Below are 22,122 nucleotides of genomic sequence, written 5' to 3'. Positions count from 1 at the left end.
TCTAATTCCCTGTTCATTCGCAGACGTCCGGTTCTATAGGCTACGATATCGCTCCTTGCGTATGCAAGTTATGGATTATAGGGAATAAATGGTCAGAATTGTATTGTGTGTAATGTAAATAGACCAGTTTGAACCAGCTTTCGGTGGGAAGATTAGTATGCATCTTTTGGAGAGCTGACCCCCACCCCTGGAGGGCATCGTCTGAACTGGCCAATGATCTGCATTACACTGGACCATCCTGAAGCTTGAACCTATGGAAACATACCAAATCATCTGTATTGTTTTCACTGTATCACTGACTTTATATAAGCAAGAGTTTTGGGCCCAGCAGACACTCTTTGCAAACCACAGACTTCATGACTATATGCTGGATCCAGGGCGCCTGCGTATGCAATCGTCTGTACTTATATTATTGAATTGTTACTTTGGTGCTTCTTGCTATTAAATCGCATTGTGTTTTGGAACCACACTATTGGAAGTGGACAATCGTCATTGGATAGCGACTAGACGTACATACTGCACTGCTGGCGAAAGAGCCTCCTTCTCCTATCGGGGCCCCGGGTCCTGCTACATGCATACAGAACCGGCAAATCAATTTAGCTAACTAGCTTTAAATGAAGGTGAAGAGGAGGACCAATCCCAAACTGCAATATGTCACTCCTTCGCCTGCTTGGTGTTCAGTTGGATCTGTAAGATAAACCAGAAAAAAAAGGCCGGGGCCTCGGGTGGGGAAGAGGGGCCCCTGAGTAAAATCTTTTACTAGGTGGTGCATTACCACCGAAAGTGGCGCACATTTTGTTCAACACTTTAAAAGGGCTGCAGAAGGGGACAGGTGGAACAAGAAGTCACAATGGCCATGACTGCGGCTTCTCATTGGTCCTCCCGATCACATTCCCTTTTAAACGTATACAGTATACTACTAAACGTATACCGGTTTTCATCTAGAGCTGAGAGACGAACCACGGAGATGGGGAAACCCGCCAGCCTGGTGCAGCCCCATAGAGTGCGGCAAGTTAGAGGAACTATAATGCTTCCTCCCTCCCCAGGTGGGATTGTAGCTTTAATGTAAGTGTTTTAGTCTAAGTAATGACATGTGGCTACCATCGGTTATTTCAGGCCTAACCACCCATAAATCTTCTCAGCCAGCTGTCCCTCATTTTCAGGGACTATCCCAGGAATTGTCACTATTGACTAACTGCACAATACACTTTATCTTTTCCTGCATGTCTGAATTGTAGCACTGGAATGTCAGCCGAAACAGCATCGCGTGTGATGTTCCCAGATAACATCACAGCAGCATTTTCCTGGTAATTATTTTAAAGTGTTGACAGCTGGGCTTTTGTGGGACAAGTAGAGTAAAACAGTTGTATGAACTGATGTCGGTGCTTCAGGAACTTGAATTATGGGAAAAATAAGCACTGAGCATTTAAGATCTTAGGTGAAATAATGGTCACTGAGACCCTTACATGTGCCCTCCTCACCTGAGTAAATGTAATCTTTGTTACTAGTGACTGCATGTCACAGTCTGAGGCTAGTGCAACAGTCTATGTAGCAGGTTAGTCTGTGATTAGATGATGATGTCAGAGCGCAGTACATACATTCCGTGTAGCAGGTTAGTCTGTGATTGTATGATGTCACTGAGCACTGTGCATTCATGCCTTCCATGTAGCAGGTTAGTCTGTGATTGTATGATGTCACTGAGCACTGTGCATTCATACGTTCCGTGTAGCAGGTTAGTCTGTGATTGTATGATGATGTCACAGAGCGCAGTACATTCATACAGTCCGTGTCACAGGTTAGTCTGTGAGTAGATGGTGATGTCACAGAGCACAGTGCATTCATACCTTCCGTGCAGCAGGTTAGTCTGTGATTGTATGGTGTCACTGAGCACTGTGCATTCATACATTCTAGGCAGCACGGTGGCGTAGTGGTTAGCACATCTGCCTCATAGCACTGGGGTCATGAGTTCGATTCCCAACCATGGCCTTATCTGTGTGGAGTTTGTATGTTCTCCCTGTGTTTGCGTGGGTTTCCTCCGGGTGCTCCGGTTTCCTCCCACACTCCAAAAACATACTGGTAGGTTAATTGGCTGCAATCAAATTGACCCTAGTCTGTCTGTCTGTCTGTCTGTGTGTGAGTGTGTGTCTATAGTAGGGAATTTAGACTGTAAGCTCCAATGGGGCAGGGACTGATGTGAATGAGTTCTCTGTACAGCGCTGCGGAATTAGTGGCGCTATATAAATAAATGATGATGATGATGATGATGATGATGTGTCACAGGTTAGTCTGTGATTGTATGGTGTCACTGAGCACTGTGCATTCATACGTTCCGTGTAGCAGGTTAGTCTGTTATTGTATGGTGTCACTGAGCACTGTGCATTCATACATTCTGTGTCACAGGTTAGTCTGTGAGTAGATGGTGATGTCACGGAGCACAGTGCATTCATACGTTCCGTGTAGCAGGTTAGTCTGTGATTGTATGATGTCACTGAGCGCAGTACATTCATACATTGTGTCACAGGTTAGTCTGTGAGTAGATGGTGATGTCACTGAGCGCAGTGCATTCATACGTTCCGTGTAGCAGGTTAGTCTGTGATTGTATGATGTCACTGAGCGCAGTGCATTCCTACAGTCTGTGTCACAGGTTAGTCTGTGAGTAGATGGTGATGTCACTGAGCGCAGTGCATTCATACAGTCTGTGTCACAGGTTAGTCTGTGAGTAGATGGTGATGTCACTGAGCGCAGTGCATTCATACATTCTGTGTAGCAGGTTAGTCTGTGATTGTATGATGATGTCAGAAAGACCACAGGTTAGGTTGTAATTCGATAGAGCTGTCGTCTCACCAGCTTCACTAACCAACTGCTTTACCTAGCTGTGCTACATGCATCTCATACTATGATCTCATGCTCCTCCTCAAATGTAATGTGTGACCTTCCTGTGTTAGTAATTACACTCCAGTGTAACACTGATGGTTATATCTCTCATCCTAAACTTACACAGAGAGCAAGTCCCGTTGCTGGGTAACTGGCTGCCATTTTATGTTACAGTAACTCTATTTGAGACATTTGGCTGCCATCTTGGTGACTTTTCTTCTGCTAAAAGAATATTCACATTAAATGTGTTACAGACAAATGAATTGCTGGGACTTTTCCTAAAGATCAAATAAAACCACCTATTGACAGAGATGAATAATATACATAAAATAACAGATTTGTTTTTATGCCTAATCATATCTGCAGAGTACACACGCGGTCTGTGCTGTCCCTTAAGAACAGCAGATAATGCACAGGAGGGTGGTGCCTCTTCGTCCTACATCATGGGGCAAATCCAGAGCTTGTGTGAGGCTAGTCTCCACAATAACAGAAACGCTGAGTAGACTGCAGATCGCTGGGTACAAAGGTCTGATCACTGATGCCAGATCAAGCTAACTGACATGCTCTTCAGTTTACACTTTTTGTCCTATACCTTGATCTACTTAGGTCACTTAATGTAATTTACAAATGTGGCAGCATCTGCCAGGGTACAACGAATTCTATTTTCCGATGGAAGGACTCAGGACAATGGCTACTCAGTGAGGACTGTTTGCAGGACTGGGGTCTCATTTTATGTCCACATGCAAATCTCTTTTCCAGGACCAGATATTTAACTTGGACTCGAGAGCTGAATATGGCGCATTTACGACAGTTATTTGTCCCCACAAAAGGACCCCTTTTTATCCAGGTGGTGATTCACTCAAGAGGTAGTAAGTCCTATAGTAGTATTAAGACTTTCCACCCTGGCAGTTATAGGTGCCCCTCAGCACTGCAAAGGTGATCTTTAGAGACCAGAACAGGAAAGATTGCAGGCAGAAGGCAGACACTTATATTTACACATCTAGGCATGTACCGCAAATCCACAGTTTACAAATAAACTGGTGTTTGATAGATGCGCGGCGTGGCATCTACCGTTGAACGCGGTGGGGTACGGTAAAACGGCAATGTGAACCCTGACAAGGTTTTAAACGACATGGGAATAACAATGGCTATAAGGTCTACAGTAATAAAATACCTACTTACCATATGTCAGACATGCAGTTTATCCGGAGCTTTAAATCACTGTGCACTGTGCAATCCGAATGCCCTAAACAGCTACATCATTTACTATGGACACACTGAAAACGGAGCCCACACTTGTTTAATGGCATACAGGCGTAGGGTCCAGGTACTGCCACTTTAAAACCTTCATTTTCAGTGTGTCCATACTAAATGACGTCCTATCCTACTGTAGGTGTTTAGGGCATTCGGATTGCACAGTGATTTAAAGCTGCACGTCTGACAAATGGTAATTAGGTATTTTATTACGTAGTCCTTCTAGCCATCGTTATTTCCATGTAGTTTAAACCGTTGTCGGGGTTGACACTGTCGTGGTAATGAGTACCACCGGTTGAGCAATCTAGTGTACTCCCAATCTCCGTTTTTGGTGTTCAGATTGCCCAGTCGCCCACTGACAGATGCAGAGGAAACCCAACTTTGAAAATTTTGGAGGGCACCCAATTTTCCCAGACTTTATTTGAAATGTCCAAAAATATGGCTGAGCCACCTTTAATTAGTCAGGGACCTCTTAATGCAGTGTATTAATATACCTACTGTAATTATTCAGACATTCAGTCAAGTGTTGAGAAATTAATTCACCTTATGCTCACTGAGAACGGAGACAAGAGGTATTTTCAGTCTGGATGACAGCACCTCAAAACGAGGGACATATTTTACCAAACGTTACTTTCCCCAAAAAAATTTGTGAAAAAAATCCCTACTTCTAAAATATTACTAGTAAAGTTTGCACATTCTTTACTACATGGTCCCCTGAAATAGTGTATGACATTGATGTAGACTGCTGTGTTCTCTCTTGCCAGCTGTCTGTTGAATGCATGTTTGTGTTAAGGTAATCTTGTCTTGGAGTGACAGCCTAGGATGAATGACCTCTCACTTTAGTCCAATTGGCTTTATCTCAAGGACTATCTTCCTCCACTTGCTATTTTAAGACATTGGAAAACAATCAGACTTCATTGTTTACTTCCCCCTTGTCCTAATTTATCACTTGCAGGACAAGATAAACTCCCAAACACCACCAAGCAGATAGTGTTGGCTTCAATCAGCGGGCTGGAGCGCTCATTTAATCATGCAAATTGTCATCTCTATCCTGGTCTCGTATTTCACTCTAGAACTTCCCAGAAGTTTTACTATTTTGGAACATTTTCAAGTCAATATTAGGGGTTTTGTATTTTTACCATATAGATTTTTTTGTGATGTGTAGAATCAGATTTTAAAAACTTTTATGTAAACATTTTTCTTAGGAGAAAAAAAAAACTGGATATCTAGAGAAACTTGACATTAACTCCTGCAAACCTTACTAAATACATTATCTTCGTTATGTATGCGTTTTAATTTACAAAGGGCTTTTCTATTTCCTACACGTGATTTTATTGTACAATACAACATAACACTGGTCTGTGCATGGAATACAATGGAATCCACAGAGCAGTATTGTGTCACGCCCAAGAGCAGTATTAGATGATACAAAAGGCTAAGGTGAAAAACACTAAAGAGAACCACAAAGATAAAACAAAATCTATTAAGTAGAAGGTTGTAGAAAGGCACGTAAAAAACAATTAGCTAATATTGTATGAAGGGGGAAAACAATGTCAAGTTGGCCAATGAAACGGTTACTAGATTAAAAATTAGTAATAAGTCCCACTAGAGCCAATAAATTTATCTTCATTCATATATTTTATAGAAATGTTAGGGAATTTAGACTGTAAGCCCCAATGGGGCAGGGACTGATGTGAGTGAGTTCTCTGTACAGCACTGCGGAATCAGTGGCACTATATAAATAAATGGTGATGATGATGATGAAGAAATGGGACACAGCCGTGGATCATAGTGGGGACAAGGGAGCATCACAAAAAATTGCCTACAGCGAAAAAGAAAAAAAAAAAAAGTCTACATTAGGGCCTGCCTGTATGATAGCGTTACTGGGCCTTTAAATGAATGACCCTTTAATATTATGCAGCTCATGAATAGGAAAAATCTTGTTTTACTGAACAGCAAAGCGTAATATAAATGGCAGCATTAAGCACTGTATCTGGTCTATGTTGCTCCCTATTTGCATCCAGCCGTGATGTAAAATACATTAAAGGCTTATTAGTTATAAACCGCGCTTTAGTAGATGCTTGTGTGGCCCATTCAGTATTAAAAGTGTCAGAAGAATTTTCCCAACCAATTTATCTTCTGACATTCGCAGCTTGGAATAAAACGTGGAAATATTAATGTACTTCTTGAAAAGTAACCAGCTAAGCAAAATCACAGATTTAGAACCATATTAGAAGTTATATATTTATATAAAAGAAATAAAAAAAAAAGATGGATGTAGCTTCCAAAACATGTTGTAGAGTCTCAATGATTAAAGATGGGTGTAAGAAAGACGCTAATGCAATTTATTCATTTTGTGATAAAGTGAAGGTGATTCAAATCATATCTTTAAATACGTGAATTGCAGCAATTTGAAATTTTACCCTCTGTCATTTAAATTAAAGCACAGAGGACATTATAAAACTGCATTTATTGCACATTGCAAATCATTTGAAAGATAATGTAGTTTATAATTTCTGGGTGCCAGCTGCCATTGACCCTGATTTGAGAGGCCCAGGATTATTAGGGTTGGTCCTGACCTAATGGGGGCCTGCTCTGCCAATGCTCTGCTTCCTGCACTGCATGATCAGCTACTAATGTACTGCAGCCTATATCAGCAATCTGCTCCTCTCCCTCCCACTCTGGTGTATAAATATTATGTGGGGGCTGGGGAGTATTCATGTTATGTGGATACGTATGTAGGGGGTATTAATGGTGGGGGCTCTTAATGTACTGTGGGGTTAGTGACCATTTAATAACACCTGATGGGGAAGCAACCACTAAATCAGACTCTTATTTATGCAACTTGTTTTTTAAGGGACAACAAGCCCCAGCAAGAATGGGAAAGACATTTTGGCATGGATGGATCGGGGAAAGGGGATGTGTAGTCCAAACCAATATCTACTGAAGGCGCCCTGGGACTTTAATCTGACTCTGCTGAGATGCAGCAACAGATACATTTGTTTTTTAGAACAAAAACAAAAATCTGCTGGAAGACATACAGAAGACATACAGAAGACATACAGAAGACATACAGAAGACATACAGAAGACATACAGAAGACATACAGAAGACACACAGAAGACACACCTGTCCATAATGAATTAAATCATTACATTTAATTAAAAATAGATTAGAATCAAATTCAAATTACTCACCCTTACCTACAAATCCCTCAACCATACCACCCCTCCATACATCTCAATCTTATATTAAAATTCTCTCCCTCCCCCCCTCTTAGATCTACCTCTGACCTGCGCCTTGTCTCATCTCTGATAACCACCTCTCACTCCCACCTACAAGACTTCTCCCGTGCTGCGCCCCACTTATGGAATTCCCAACCACGTCCAATCAGGCTTCCCACAGCCTTCATATCTGTAGATGCTTTCTAAAAACCCATCTCCTTTTTAGAGCTTACCTTATCCCGATAACACTATTCACATTAATACACCCTCACAGCTGCCCCAATCTCCACTCTGAGCCACGTTTACTTGTTTCAGCTGAACCCTCTTCTACGTAGAATGTAAGTTCTCTAATAAGCAGGGTCCTCCATACCCTCATGTCTGCATTTATATTGTCTGCCTTGTATGTCCTTGTTTTATGTAAGTCCAGGTTTCCCTACTGCACAGTGCTGCGGCCCCTTACAATTCTACAATATTACTAATAATTAAAAAACCAGGATTTCATAGATAAGATCAGCAAAAGCATCATAATATTATAGAAATACAAAGCACACACACATATACATACATAAGCATATCATTTAACCAAGCATTATCACCTGTAATAAATTTAAACTCCCATTAATAAACACTTAATAATAAAACTCACTGTATTGGGGTAAAATACAAATCAAAATCATTTGCAATAGAAAAAGGTCCTACCATTATGACCAGGACACATTTACAAAAACTACACAACAAAACTAACCTTTCTTAGTAACATCTAACCATGAAAAAACAACCTTGGTGCAATTTGTGACTGCAGGTGTTAGTTAATCTCAATGTATCTGTCAAATTGCACCAACAGTGTGATTTTGAGGTTTCAACAGCTGATTTCAGGGACAGGTGCTATTTCAAGTACCCAAGAGTTTTCCCAATAAATTACAGCACCCAGCACAATGATTTAAATTAAGAAACATGTTTGAGTCAAGTTATCCCATAAAGTTTGTTTTGGAGAAAGATTCCATTTAATGCACCTTTGAATTAAAGCCATATCAACGCCAACTCATTCTCCTTGAGCTACTGTCAATTATATGAAGTCATGTTAAGTAGATAGGTCATGTGACGCATATTAAATGAATAAGTTACAGGGGTATTTTTTGTTTGGAGGGGGGGTGATTGTGTTAGATTGAGAACGTCAAGAATTTGAGAGAAGCAGAACACACACAGAGAGAAACAGAATGGAGACAGGAGTTTATTACATTTTGAGAGAATTGATACAAAATGTCTACAATCACGGTATCTACAAAAGCAGGAATAAAATGAACACAGGCTACAGATCACACAGGATTGTGCTTACATGCAGTATACAAGATCATTTCAAGCTTCTAAGTGCAAATGCATCGATAGCCCTTAAAGGAATTCTACAATTTGTGTTTGCATGCAGATCCTTTACACTGGAACTTTGTATACCCATTAAAGGTGTAACTGTGTTCTAAACCTAGCGGAGGCAGCCATTTTGTTAGGCTAAACAAATATTGTAGCCTATCAATTCACTACGAAAGTGTTACATCAGCCTTTGGCAAACTCCTATATGTCACTACATCACTTTGACTGTGGGGTCCAATTACCATATAGATTCACCCACTGAACTTTTAACGACGACTCTCAAATCTTCCCGGATGTTCAATCTGGGATGTGGCATCACTCTTAAAACTCAAGTATATACATTGTTGTTTGCGACTTTTGATTTTGCAAAGTGTGTGTACAATGAAATGTTTATTATATCCATGAAATCCATTTTTTCCTCTCGTGTTCAGATTGGAATTAGCTGCCTTTTGGCCCATAAAATGCAATGAAAAGTGGTTACGATTCAGGATCGATAAATGTAGAATGCCTTTAAGGAGTGTTAGGAATGTATAATGCGTTATAAAATCATTATGAAATCACAGCAGAAAATACATATTGGAACACACACAGAACATGCTTCAAAAAAAAGGCACACTTTATAGAGAGATCCGATTTAGAAATCAAAGTGTGAAGGACCAATATACACTATACAGGCGATTTATCCATAGTCTGGGTTTCTGAGATGCTTGCAGAGCATTTGATACCGGTGATGAATATTTACAGAAAACTATGAAGAATAAACGAATGTTCTATATTGTAAAATACAAAAAAACAAAAGTTCTTTTCTTTCCAATTTAAATAAGAAAAACTGTTCGCGATACACACTAAATAGAATAAAAAAAAAAATATATATATACAAATATGACACATTTTTGTTGTTTTTTTATATAACCGAAAAAATCAATAAAAACAACTGTTGTAGAAAAATATGAAATTTGATGATAATTCATATATCACACCTTCCATGAGCCTGGCAGATTAACCTCTACGCTGGCATATAAAAGACTGCACGCACCTGAGATGGACCTAGGCAATATGTGGCTCTCCTGGTGTTAAGAAACTACAAGTCCCAGCATGCTTTGTCAGCCAATAGCAAGAAGATAGCCGTCAGGGCATGCTGGGATTTGTAGTTTTACAACACAAGGAAAGCCAACTGTTTGTCCAGGCCGGACCTAGGGCATGGAAGTATAGACACAGACCTATAAACATGATCTCCAACGCTAGGAACAACTTTTCGTAGAAAACCATTTTCCCTCTTCCCAAATTTGACCAATGCTGACACAACGCAGGCTTATGGTGTGTATAACATTAAGTTCAAATTAATTTAATCTGAAAATCAGTGCAAAGAACATTGTGCCCTGGGTGAGGTGGTCACAAGGGAGATATGCTAATAACCGTCATAATAATAATAATAAAAAAAAAAAAAGCTACAGGAACAGCTCCATTGGAGTATGCGTCGCCCATACGCCTCAACATTCAAGTAATATAGGCTTCAAAATGTCAAATATACAATATGTGGTACTGATGTGTACCTATTACCAATATCAGGGCATGATGAGTAGCCTTTCCTACTGCTTGTCAAATGAATCATTAATACCAGAAAAAAACATATTCCATAACCACCAGCTGTTGGCCTGTCTCTATGGCACGGGCACAAGCAGAAAGTACAGACCCGATCCAGCGAAGCAGCGGGCTGCTTTGGCACTTGGATTGTACACAATCCCTGTTGCTCTTTTGCACATTCGAATAGTGTTGTAAACAGATCAAAAAAATGAATAAAAAATGTGCAATTCTGCAATGTTTAAAAAGTGCAAGACTTTAAAAAACAAAAACAAAAACAAAAAAAAGATATACACAAAATAGAAGTGTATAGTCTGTAAAAGAAAACAAAAAAACCCCCAACAAGACTAAAATCTAGAAATACCTGATCTATGATATCCAGAGTTATCTTGACTGCCCGAGCATGGAAGTGGGGGTGAAAAGTTGGCTTCGGAGAGCTTACTGACATCGTAAGGTGGTGTTGGGGGTAGTGGAAGTAAAGTGCTATTGGGACTGCTAATGTCCCCTTCGGCCACTAGGGTTAGATCGGCTACATTGTCGTCTTCTACAGTCTGGATATTCCCAGTGGACAAGTCTCTGGAAAGCCTCTCTCGGCTGGGGATATTTCTGTCCTGAACAACATGTGGAATTGGAGACAATGGAGCGTTAAAAGGAACATATGGTTTCCGTCCAGCAGGTGGCACAAGGTCAGATTTGTCCCTCTTTTCCAGTCCGCTGTGCTTACTGGACTTGTCTGCACCATTGTGCGGGAAGTCTTGTTTAGTACCTATCAATACGCGGCTTTTATCGAGACTATTGCTCTTTTCAGTCCTCTTCTTGTTGACGTTTGCGGACGTCAGGGTGGAGGAAGCTGCGTCAAGTGGAGACAGACGAAGGAAATCGGGAAGAACCAAGTCCTCTTTCCGTAGTAGACCACGCTGATCTTCTGCTCGGTTACTCTGAGCTTTGGAAATCAATTCGAAAAAGGCTGCAAGAGAACGGTGACCTTTTAGCAATCTTCACAAACTAATCTAGAAATAGTAGATGGGTAAAATGAGGATATGAAGTGATACTGAAATAGGAGACCTGCCCAATTTCATAGATCTCCAATAGGGGGCAACTGAAGGATTTCAGGTATGTAAATAAGATTCATGCCCTTTGGCGTGCAAACTACAATACTTTTGCCCTTTACATTTTGCCATTTTCAATTACTGCTATAATCATTTTATTGTTCCAATTTGTATTTACTTTTCCATTTTTAAGCTACACCTACTTTAAAGATCAGGTGACAGAATCTGGCGTTTATGCCAGTTTTACAATAGGTTTCTGTTCCTTTCCTGGCATAATATTCTGCTTTTCTCGAACATTTTTGGCAATATTCAGATGAAGTAATTTAAGAGAGCTGCATCGTCATGAACTTACCTTCTGCTTCGTCCAGATTAATTTTATGCTGATTTTTTCTGCCCATCCTCAAAACCCCTTCATCTTTTCTCGGCACTCGAATATCTTTCGTTCCTTTTCCGTATTCCCCCTTCAGTCTGATGGATGAGGATTTTACAAGAGGCCGATCTTCTCCCTAAGGTAAAGGCAGAAAAATTCTAGTTTATCATACAGTAAGGCCTAATCCACATGAGCCATTTTAAGCACTGTACTACTCTACAACATTTTCTTAATTTTTATCCCTCAACTTAAAGGGAAATTATTTGCAAAACGTTATTTGCTGCATCATGGTGGGAAAAAAATACCAAACAAACACATACTAAAGCTTATTTAACTTATCTGTCTGCAGGAGAATCCAGCAGACCCCTTTACATTCCCCCTGTTAGCTGTAGTAGAGTCACTACAATATAGGTTGGCAGCCAGCCAGCAGTCTCTCCCTGACTACAGATACATTGTTGCTACAGTTTAGAACAGTTAACCCTTACTAGCAGAGAAGTGGATTTGTTGGTTTTCGACCATAAGGGCTCATACTCACGGTGTTGATTAGCTGCATTTTTCTAGCTTTATTAGTAAAATGCATTTAAATGGTTCTGACCCTAGAAACCATTGTTTCTAATGTCACCATACCTAATGTTGTTGCATTTACAACAGAGAAATGCGTTGGGTAGCCTACAGTGAGCTCCAAATGCTCATGACAAATGCGTTTTGACAAAATAGTGCTCAAGGAAGAGATTAAATGATATTAATCAAATATTAAATATCCTCTGATTTTTACTAGCCAGATGGCAATGAAGCTTAACATCTTGTACACATATACATTAATATTCTAAGTTGAAAGTGTGCTGTTAAGGCAATAGTATAGTGATAGTCCAAAAAATTATGTAGGAAAACGGATCTGTATACAGACACACTTTCTGACTCGTGTTCACTTTGACTCAATATCAATGCCACCAGCAGCGTTCATGAGTGTGAAAGCTTGTTATAAGAGGGGTACTCATGAAGTACATAGTACACCAATCTGCTGGGGCACTTGGAGGTAACGCTCCGATTACCAACATAGACAAAACCTTGGCATTTAAATTTGGTGTTAATACCTGTGTGTACGCGTTCTAAATAAAAACGAATAGCAATGAGCTGCAGACAACGACATTATAAATTTAGGGATTTTAATTTAATATACGTCTTTTGTCAGTGATCTCTTTTAAGATGCACAAAAAATGAACAATCAGCATAATCAATGACATAGAATTACCGTGGATGTATGATTTCTGGAGTTCGTTGTCACAGGATTGGATTTAACCACCGGGGTCTTCCCTTTGTCTGCAATGAAATAATGCTGGAAGTTATAATTCAAACAGTGGGAAAAAAATAAAAAAATAAAAATGAGAAGGTCGGCTCCATTAAAAGCACAAAACACGGCAACGCACGGGAGGAATTTGTTCACTATAGAACCTAGAATATAGTAACATAGTTGATGAGGTTGAAAAAAAGACACCAGTCCATCAAGTTGAACCTATTTTGGATCTCCTGCGATCCCTCACTTATATTTGAACTCAATATTGCAGTCCTATTTTTACCTTATATCCACTACTATCCTTCATTTTAATTAACGGTCGTATCCCTGGATACACTTTTCCGCAAAAAAATTGTCTAACCCTTTCTTAAACATATCTATTGAATCTGCCATCACAACCTTCCCTGGCAGTGAATTCCATATCTTGACTGCCCTTACTGTAAAGAACCCCTTCCTTTGCTAGTTGTGAAATTTCCTCGCCTCTAACCTTAGGGGATGACCACGTGTCCTGTGTATAGTCCTTGGGGTAAAAAGTTCCCATGAAAGTTCTCTGTATTGACCCTTAATGTATTTGTACATAGTAATCATAGCTCCTCTTAGGCGCCTCTTTTCTAAAGTAAACATGTCTAAACTGGCTAACCTTTCCTCATAACTTAATGACTCCATACCCTTTATCAATTTTGTGGCCCTTCTCTGAACCCTTTCTAGTTCCATATGATCTTTTTTATAGAGTGGTGCCCAGAACTGTACTGTATATTTAAGATGAGGTCTTACCAACGATTTATACACTCTTACCTTGCATCTATGCCCCTTTTTATGCATGCCAATACTGTTTGCCCTTGCAGCTGCTGCTTGACATTGAGCACTATTGCTACTGTCTACAAGTACTCCCAAATCCTTTTCCATTATAGATTCTCCTAAATTAAATTCCATTTAATTCATAGATTGCGTTCTGTTGCGTTTGATCCCTAAATGCATAACCTTACATTTATGTTAAACCTCATATTCCATTTGGCCACCCAATCCTCCAGTTTATTTAAGTCCCTAGGAATGTGGTCTGGTCGCTGCCTAATTCTCCCACCCCACCCCCACCCACGACAGAGAACTAAGGACGCTTAAGGAATATTTTATTATTATTTCAGGTTAACAAGGTAAGTTTGGCAGACAGGACAGAGCAATCAGTTATATCTTACAACAATGAAATGACTCACCTTTACCTCTGGAACCATCCTTCTCTTCTAGAACAACTCTCTGTCCATCCAAGGTGGATATAGGGACTCCCAAGTCTAGATGCTCCTGCTCCCCACTCTGTAGACGGCACAATACACAGCTTATATTAAAAAAAAAAAATCTCTTAAGCTTAAAGAACTACTCCACCCAAACCGGAAAAATGTAATATTGGGTTGAGTTCACTACAATGAGATTAAATACAGAGGTTTCACTTCCCTGGGGTGCGCGGTTTGGGCTCCCCAAAGCATTCAGCAGTTCCAGTTTCTGCATACGTCCTATTCTGGTTTGGTTTAAACACATTGTGGTGTTGTCAATGCTCCTCCCCCCTCCATGAACCCTCCATTTGCATATGAATCAGACCAGCATAATTGGTAAGCAGGAGATTGGCGCTAGACTGTGGTTCACCAGCACGATCTACCCGTAGACAATCAGCCGATAGCAGGGAGAGCACCGGTAGGCCAGGCCTGCACTAGGCTGTCCAAGGCTTTGTGACTTAACTTAGTCAACACAACCCAATATTAAATATTACATTTTTGGCAGAGTTACTTGTTCAACATAGTAAGATAAAAAGAAAGACACAGCAGAGCCAAAGACATGATGTCGGGTTAATATATACACGAACTTTATGAAAATTGTGATCTATTGTTCAATATATGCCAAAACTAATGAGCCAATTCATAGCGTAGTGTTCAGCTTGGAACCTTGTAGTCAGGCTGGTGGGGATAACTATGTACAAATCTCTTTTGTTGCACTGGAATCCTATGTACATCAGGGCCTAAATCCTGCAACTGGCCACATGTTATATTGTGGTTATTTAGCCTGACCACAAAGTGACCACCTCACTACTTATAACAAGATTGCGATGGCGGATAATAGCAATGTGGTAACCAGCCGGAAGTATGATGTTTTCCGGTCATCTGACAGCAACACAATACTACAATGAGGGTCCAACATGACTGAAAGTGACCAAGTTGTCCAACTTGATTGTAACATGTGTGGCAGCCACATAATGTTAGATGCAGAAATAAGCACTTCTATCACGGTTATATAATCATATTATCAATACAACGTATGGATAGTGCAGTGTAGCACAGGGTTGACATTTAAGTACAGTTTGGAGACAAATATTTACCAGTCTCGCCACCAACTCGCTGAGATTCAGCCCGTATTTTGCCACCACCGGACGCAAGACTTCGGTTACTGGCTTTGTCGGTTTGGCTTTCAGTCCCACGGATCTGTTAATTGGTACAAGATCCAAACTAAAAAAAAAAAAAAAAAAAAAAAAAAAGGGGTAATTTGGGAAATTTTACTTTTTTTTTACTTTCTTGTTCACCAATACCTTAAAGATCGTTCTCTGACTGATTCTAACCACCAGAAATAAATTTCTCCTAACCTACATCGGTGTTCAAATCCCCTACAGAACTAGTACGATTTTAAAGCCCAATTTTCTGTCCATTTATGTATGTCTCAACCTGTGTCATCAGATTGTAAACTCTTTAAAGGGACAATAGGTCCTTCTCCTAAAGACCTAAACCTTCTACAGTTTTTTATATTAACAGTCTGACGCTAAATCAATGAAATAATGTTTTCTGACAGACAGTAGGAGCTGTCATCTCTATCCCTCAATTGAGTTAATCTGAAAAATCATCTAAAGATCCCAATGGAGCAGTGACCTTAACGGTCAGGATAAACAGGCGAAACATTGTGTGGGATTCACAAGAACATTCTGTAGCACTAACAATAATGATGAGGGAAAACGAAGCTTATAATCTAAAGTTGCACAGAACTATATAGCCATGAATGATACATTATATCAATAATCCCAGTAAGATGATATTATATATACCCTGCATGATGCACTGTAGCAATGATCTCAGTAAGATTGTTACTATATACAGTATATACCCTGAATGATGCACTGTAGCAATGATCTCAGTAAGATTGTTACTATATACGGTATATACCCTGAATGATGCACTGTAGCACTGATCTCAGTAAGATTGCTAGTTTTTGGGCTGCAGACCACATAATTCAGACGCTTACAATGAAACACATTTTTATACAAACTGGAAAGACGACGCGAGTGCCAGGAGGGTCTGCAGTGGAAAAACCTCTCTGCAGCCCAAATTTACATTTGTTAGATTCATTTTGTTTTTCCTACCGAAATAAAGTCCGTTTCTCTATTCTTAGATCCCGGGACTCCAGAATGCTGCTGTCTTGGCTGAGAACGAGAGGCTTCATTACATGTGGAGAGAAAATAAACAGAAACACACAATAAATTACACATGGAGCGTAGAGGGAGGCATAAAACACAGTCTGCACGCTTGTACTTGTGCGGATCTCCGTAATGAGGACTAAGGGCATTTAACTCCTTCACTGCCCTGTAAGCAATAGTCCGCGTTCACCATGCCAACAAGTACAACCGTTATAAGGCCCGTTTGCATCACAGGGGCTAAAGACTTGAAGGAATACATGTTTCTACTAGCCTAGCTGCATATAGAGTTATACCGTTGATACCACATATCTAGTAAGTGCTTAGATCAAGCTTTACTGGTCCTATTCACTAAAGGACAATAATAAACATTAAAATACTTGCAACTTTCCAATACCCCTGGCGCCACCTGTAGCTCCTCGATAATTCCACTAAAGTGTAAACTATGGCAAAATAAATCTCATGTTTTATTACCACTTGTACCGTAAACACTCATATTATAAAGCAGTATCATATGTTGTTCCTGTTAGGACAACACTAAGTCTAGACGCATAACATTGTCTGCGTTCAAAACACTAAGAGCCGAAACCGACTTTTGGAACGCACGCTGCATTCCAGGGATCCAGGAAGTCTGCTGCCACCATGAAGAAGAGGTCCCCCGCGCTTAAACACCAGACAAGTTTTACCGCAAAGGACCCCAAACCTAGAGAGGAAACACTACACTACAGAAAACCTTTTGGACTGTAAAGGAAAGTACCAGAGGACAAACATTTAACGTAAGTAGTTACGCAACATTTTTTTTAATGGACGCCTGATCAAAATGTGTGTACTCTAGAAAATGTACAATATAACATGTCACGGATGAGAGTGTAAAGGACTGAGGACTGATTAGTTGTTTGATAGATTATTTTAAGTTGCAGGTTCTTAAAATAAGAGCTGGTGCTGTCCTAACAGGAACAACATATGATACTGCTTTATAATATGAGAGTTTATGGTACAAGTGGTAATAAAACATGAGATTTATTTTGCCATAGTTCACACTTTAGTGGAATTATTGAGGAGCGACAGGTGGCGCCAGCGGTTATTGGAAAGGTTCTATTGTATTTACCATCAACCAGCTTAAACCCCAATACTTTACGGTTCAGGTCTATCAATATATACCCGCTTCTGTTTAGCACTGTAAATGGGAGCCTTACAGCGAATCAAAGGCATGCGCTAGTCTATATATTCTTCTATTGTTAAAATGTTTAAAGTAAAAAAATATAAATAAAAAATAGCTGGTTAAGCCTCATATTGACTTAATAGAATATATAAAAAAAATGGATTTCAAGTAGTTATGTATGTATGTATGTATGTATGTATGTATGTATGTATGTATGTATGCTGTGTTTTAATATGCATCACAATGTATTATCTGCCTTCAGTGAGTGGGCAGCCTGTACGCCAGAGATTAAGGGGTCGGGTGAGAGGGAGATTTTCCATTACGGGTGAAAAAGAGATATTCCATTATCTATTCAACAGAATGAAGCCCTGGGGACGGTCGGTGAAGACATGTAATACCTTGCTGCCACCGACTAAAAATAGATCCACTGCAGCGATGTTAAATCCGTGTTTCTCACACAAGCCGCTCAAGATCTCCTTAATGGAAAAGCCAGTTTTCACAACCATGGCGCAGGTCGAGCCGTCTGGCATCGTGATATAACAGTGCTTGGCGGATTTCTCGGAAGACAACACTCTTGACGATTCAAACTTTGAAGATAGAACAGCGAGAGGTAATGAAAGTGCAGATGGCAGAATGTGGGAGACAGGCGACATGGGTCATTAGCTGTATCCGGTGAGCATAGCTATGCAGCGTACAAGCCTGCAGACTTGTAAGTCAACACACTATAGATCATAACTACTGATAACTGGTATTGTGCAGCTGTTCAGAATACCACCACTGGGGGGCGCAGTTTGTAACAATCTAGATTAATGACCAAGTGGCTGCCTCCATCTCATTTGCATAGCAGAGTCTCTGGCAAAAAGAGGAGACCAATAGATTCAAATACAAAAAAAACAAATGAGCAGTATTCACTGCTAAAGCAATACTCAATATTATTAACAGCTACACAAAGAGAAGTTTATAAATGTCACCGGCATCCATCATTTTGCTAAAATGTGCATAATCAGAGTTACAAGGGTATAAATGTCGAGCCGATTGATAAGAATTTCTGCCTTGTAAAACAATTAGCGTTTTACTGTGATCCTTACCTCGAGCACATTGCCATTACTGCCAAAATTAATCATCTCAAGACTCGCTGAAGAGGATACAGAGCCAAGCGATTCTCTCCTCTTGCTGGGAACCCCATTGGTAATAGAACAATCTGCCAGGAAAATGGTTAAAGACAACGGTCAGCTGCAGATTGTGAAAGATTGCTGGGTAGGCAGTCTGTCTTCAGGGAAGCACGATAATGCTGCGTGACACCGTAACAACATGCCAGATGCAGAGCTATATCTAGAATCCACACTCAACAGTGGCTTTGTTATTTATCAATTTCATTTTCTACATTTCTGATTGACAAGCACTGATCTATCTACATCTGTGAGGGAGGGAGGCCTTGAAAGTGAACATATAAAACATAATGACTGTACCATCCTTTACCTAGGGCCTCTATATTCATCAAGTGGAAGGATAGCACAAATTTGTATTTTTCAATGATGAATTCTGAATATAGCACAGGAAGATGCGAAACAATTTAAATGGAACATAGAACCATTCGACTCCCGTTCCTTCATCCGAGGGCAATGTGTTGTAGAGTTTGTAAAGCGTTCCGATTGTTTAGCTTTGTGATCACAAATACAATCTTCCCATACATTTTTCAATTATACTTGCCACAAAATATCGAGTTAAGATAGTGGCCCTTTATTTTCTATCAGGCTTCCTGTCTATTCAAGGGAGCCACTACGAGCCACAAATGGAATATACCAGAGGACAATGGCTTGCCTGATCTAGATAACAAACCACACAGCCATTGTGAAATATTATAGGCTACTGTCCAAAGTTGCCTTTTATATTGTATGTACTAGTAATTTAAGTTTATCATCCCTTTAAGGTTAATATGAGGTGAGGTCTTTGTCTGGTATTTTCAGACGGTGGGAAAAGTAGTGTTCCTTAAAAAATGACAGATGACCCATAACTCACAAGAACACATTAAAAGGGGGTTTCCACTTCTTAACTAATGCATTGGCTTGTGCCTGCCCTCCTGCAAGTTTAACTAAATATATTATACAACCAATTTTACACAGTATGAAGGATGCATTTTTAATAACCTTTGTTTGCCAACCACAGTCACGTAGTGTACTTACCATTGGAAATATCCCCATTCTCTCTCTTCTTCTGCGATTTTCCCATGCTTTTACTTCTAGACCAGGAAAAGAAAGTCCCCCTCTTCTTTCTCTCATTATCTTCCTCCCCTCCCGACTCCTCATTTAAAGATCTTCCAGACTTGTTTTTCTTGCTGAACTGCTGCACGAATACAAAAAACGCAAGCCAAATTACTTCAATAACAAAGAGCATAAACTTTACCAAAATAACAAAAAGCATAAACTTTACTCAAGTAACAAAGAGCATTAACAGCAGAACGTGATCTGGTTATATTGTACAGTTATTGGGGGTGTCATCCTTCTTACCTGGTGAAGAACAGAACACCTACAGGTATAGCTACTAGGCTTTTAATTAGCTTTTCAATGAGCAGTGTCACTAAACTACTACTAATATAAAAATCTCTGCTACAAAAAAATTAGTTTCAATAGGTCATAGACTATCTATTCCGTTTATTGGTTTCATTTCAGACTAGTAGTGTACAAGTATTTCTATATTTTTATTTCATTTCCAGTAGTGGCTGGCTATAAAGAGTTCTTTTTTACTACAATCGTTATGAGTACAATTGATGTTATTTCCTCTTCAACGTGTAACGTGATATAAGCAGCAGTGTCGTCAGTCAGTCTTACTTGAGCCCAACCCAAATTTTACATTTTTCTTGGTCTACATTCACAGATTTGTACTGTACATCACTGTCCTTATAGACAACACATGTGTCATATAGACAACATTGCATGGAATGCACAGACATGAGCTGATCTGTTGCCAAACCCAAAGAATATTAGAATCCTCGGAAGGTGAAGATTCCCTTCAAGTATTAGAGAAAGTGTTTGCATCATCATCATCATCATTTATTTATATAGCGCCACTAATTCCGCAGCGCTGTACAGAGAACTCATTCACATCAGTCCCTGCCCCATTGGAGCTTACAGTCTAAATTCCCTACTATAGACACGCACTCACACACAGACAGACAGAGAGAGAGACTAGGGTCAATTTTTTTTTTTTTTTTTTTATTGCAGCCAATTAACCTACCAGTATGTTTTTGGAGTGTGGGAGGAAACCGGAGCACCCGGAGGAAACCCACGCAAACACAGGGAGAACATACAAACTCCACACAGATAGGGCCATGGTCGGGAATTGAACTCATGACCCCAGTGCTGTGAGGCAGACATGCTAACCACTACGCCACTGTGCTGCATTTGATTGAATTACCTAGGTTTAGTGAAATTGCAATATTTGAAAGGAGGCTTAAACCTTGCTGCACCCCCAAAAAAGACAGGTGTTGAAAGGTCAGTTCACCTGGCTTCACCAGAGTTCAACAAGAGGGAACCATAGCAAACACACTGTGATAAAGAGAAATCTAAATGCTTTCCTGACTATATATTAATACGTACGTACGTCATATACATACACATATACGTACATATATACACACACACACACACACACACACACACACACACACACACACACACACACACACACACACACACACACACACACACACACACATTGCAAATAACGTAGGAGGCTTATACTTCATACCTTCTTAGGAGTAGAGATGTTGGAGCGATCTGAGCTGACACTATGTTTTGAGGTTGGGCTGCTGGGTATTTCCTGGGGGTCCGGGAGCGAGCGCCCCTCCACTTCAGCTAGCATACACTCCTGGTACAGGTGAGACTTCAGGAATCGAGTATAGCTATCAAACTTCATCAGGTTGAAAATCTGGTAATTCCCGGCAAGAGAAAGAAGGCATTTTGTTAAAACCATTACCACAAAGCACCGGCAGAGAGCCAGCTTCTAACACAATAGCAGAGGATCCCCGAAACGGGTCATCTGTAACCTCAATCCCAACTTCAGGTGATCACTTCACCGTCACAGACATTTCCAACTATCGAATCAGTCTCTTTATCACAAGTCACATATACAAATGGCTCATCAGTTATCTATGGGAGTGAAGCATGCAAGGGGGAGCTAATAAATAAAAGATATTAGGGTGTGTGCGAAGCTTTCATCAAAGCCAGTAAGCTCACAAGAAAGCAACAGGACTTGTAGGAGTAAAATTAGACCCAACCAATATATAGCAGTCCTGAAAGAAGTTCTATTGAACATATCTAGAACCTGTTAGCAGGTTAAAGGATAAATCCAGCCAAATAGTACATTTCAATCAACATTATTCTCCCCCAGCTGTGGGGTCTCTTGCCCCTCACTCTGCCCAGTGATCCACCAGATCCTTCACCCGCAACGATGGAAGGATGAAGGGGAAACAATGTAGAGTCCGTTTTCCAGCACCGAGGGCACACAG

General features: G+C 40.1%; 1 protein-coding gene and 1 long non-coding RNA gene across 3 annotated transcripts in view; one reads left to right on the top strand and one right to left on the bottom strand.

Annotated features, from left to right (window-relative positions):
- Positions 1-22,122, bottom strand: part of RGS12 (regulator of G protein signaling 12) — a 145,328-nt gene that overhangs the window by 4,608 nt on the left and 118,598 nt on the right. For both annotated transcript variants that reach the window (XM_075194353.1, XM_075194354.1), the window contains exons 8-17: positions 21,363-21,542; positions 19,799-19,958; positions 18,704-18,816; positions 18,014-18,202; positions 16,403-16,476; positions 15,374-15,500; positions 14,223-14,319; positions 12,970-13,037; positions 11,700-11,853; positions 10,663-11,265 (exon numbers count right to left, since the gene is read on the bottom strand). In XM_075194353.1, coding sequence (XP_075050454.1) covers positions 10,663-11,265; positions 11,700-11,853; positions 12,970-13,037; positions 14,223-14,319; positions 15,374-15,500; positions 16,403-16,476; positions 18,014-18,202; positions 18,704-18,816; positions 19,799-19,958; positions 21,363-21,542 — 1,765 coding nt within the window. The remainder of the gene's footprint in view (positions 1-10,662; positions 11,266-11,699; positions 11,854-12,969; positions 13,038-14,222; positions 14,320-15,373; positions 15,501-16,402; positions 16,477-18,013; positions 18,203-18,703; positions 18,817-19,798; positions 19,959-21,362; positions 21,543-22,122) is intronic.
- Positions 16,373-19,205, top strand: LOC142128716 (uncharacterized). Its single transcript, XR_012685671.1, has 2 exons — positions 16,373-17,229; positions 17,975-19,205. It is a non-coding gene; the product is annotated as an uncharacterized LOC142128716 (long non-coding RNA).

This window comes from Mixophyes fleayi, chromosome 1 (assembly GCF_038048845.1).
Source record: "Mixophyes fleayi isolate aMixFle1 chromosome 1, aMixFle1.hap1, whole genome shotgun sequence".
In the NCBI taxonomy this organism is placed as follows: Eukaryota; Metazoa; Chordata; class Amphibia; order Anura; family Limnodynastidae; genus Mixophyes; species Mixophyes fleayi.
Note: the sequence above shows the minus strand (reverse complement) of the source record. Positions and strands in the feature narration are given on the sequence as shown.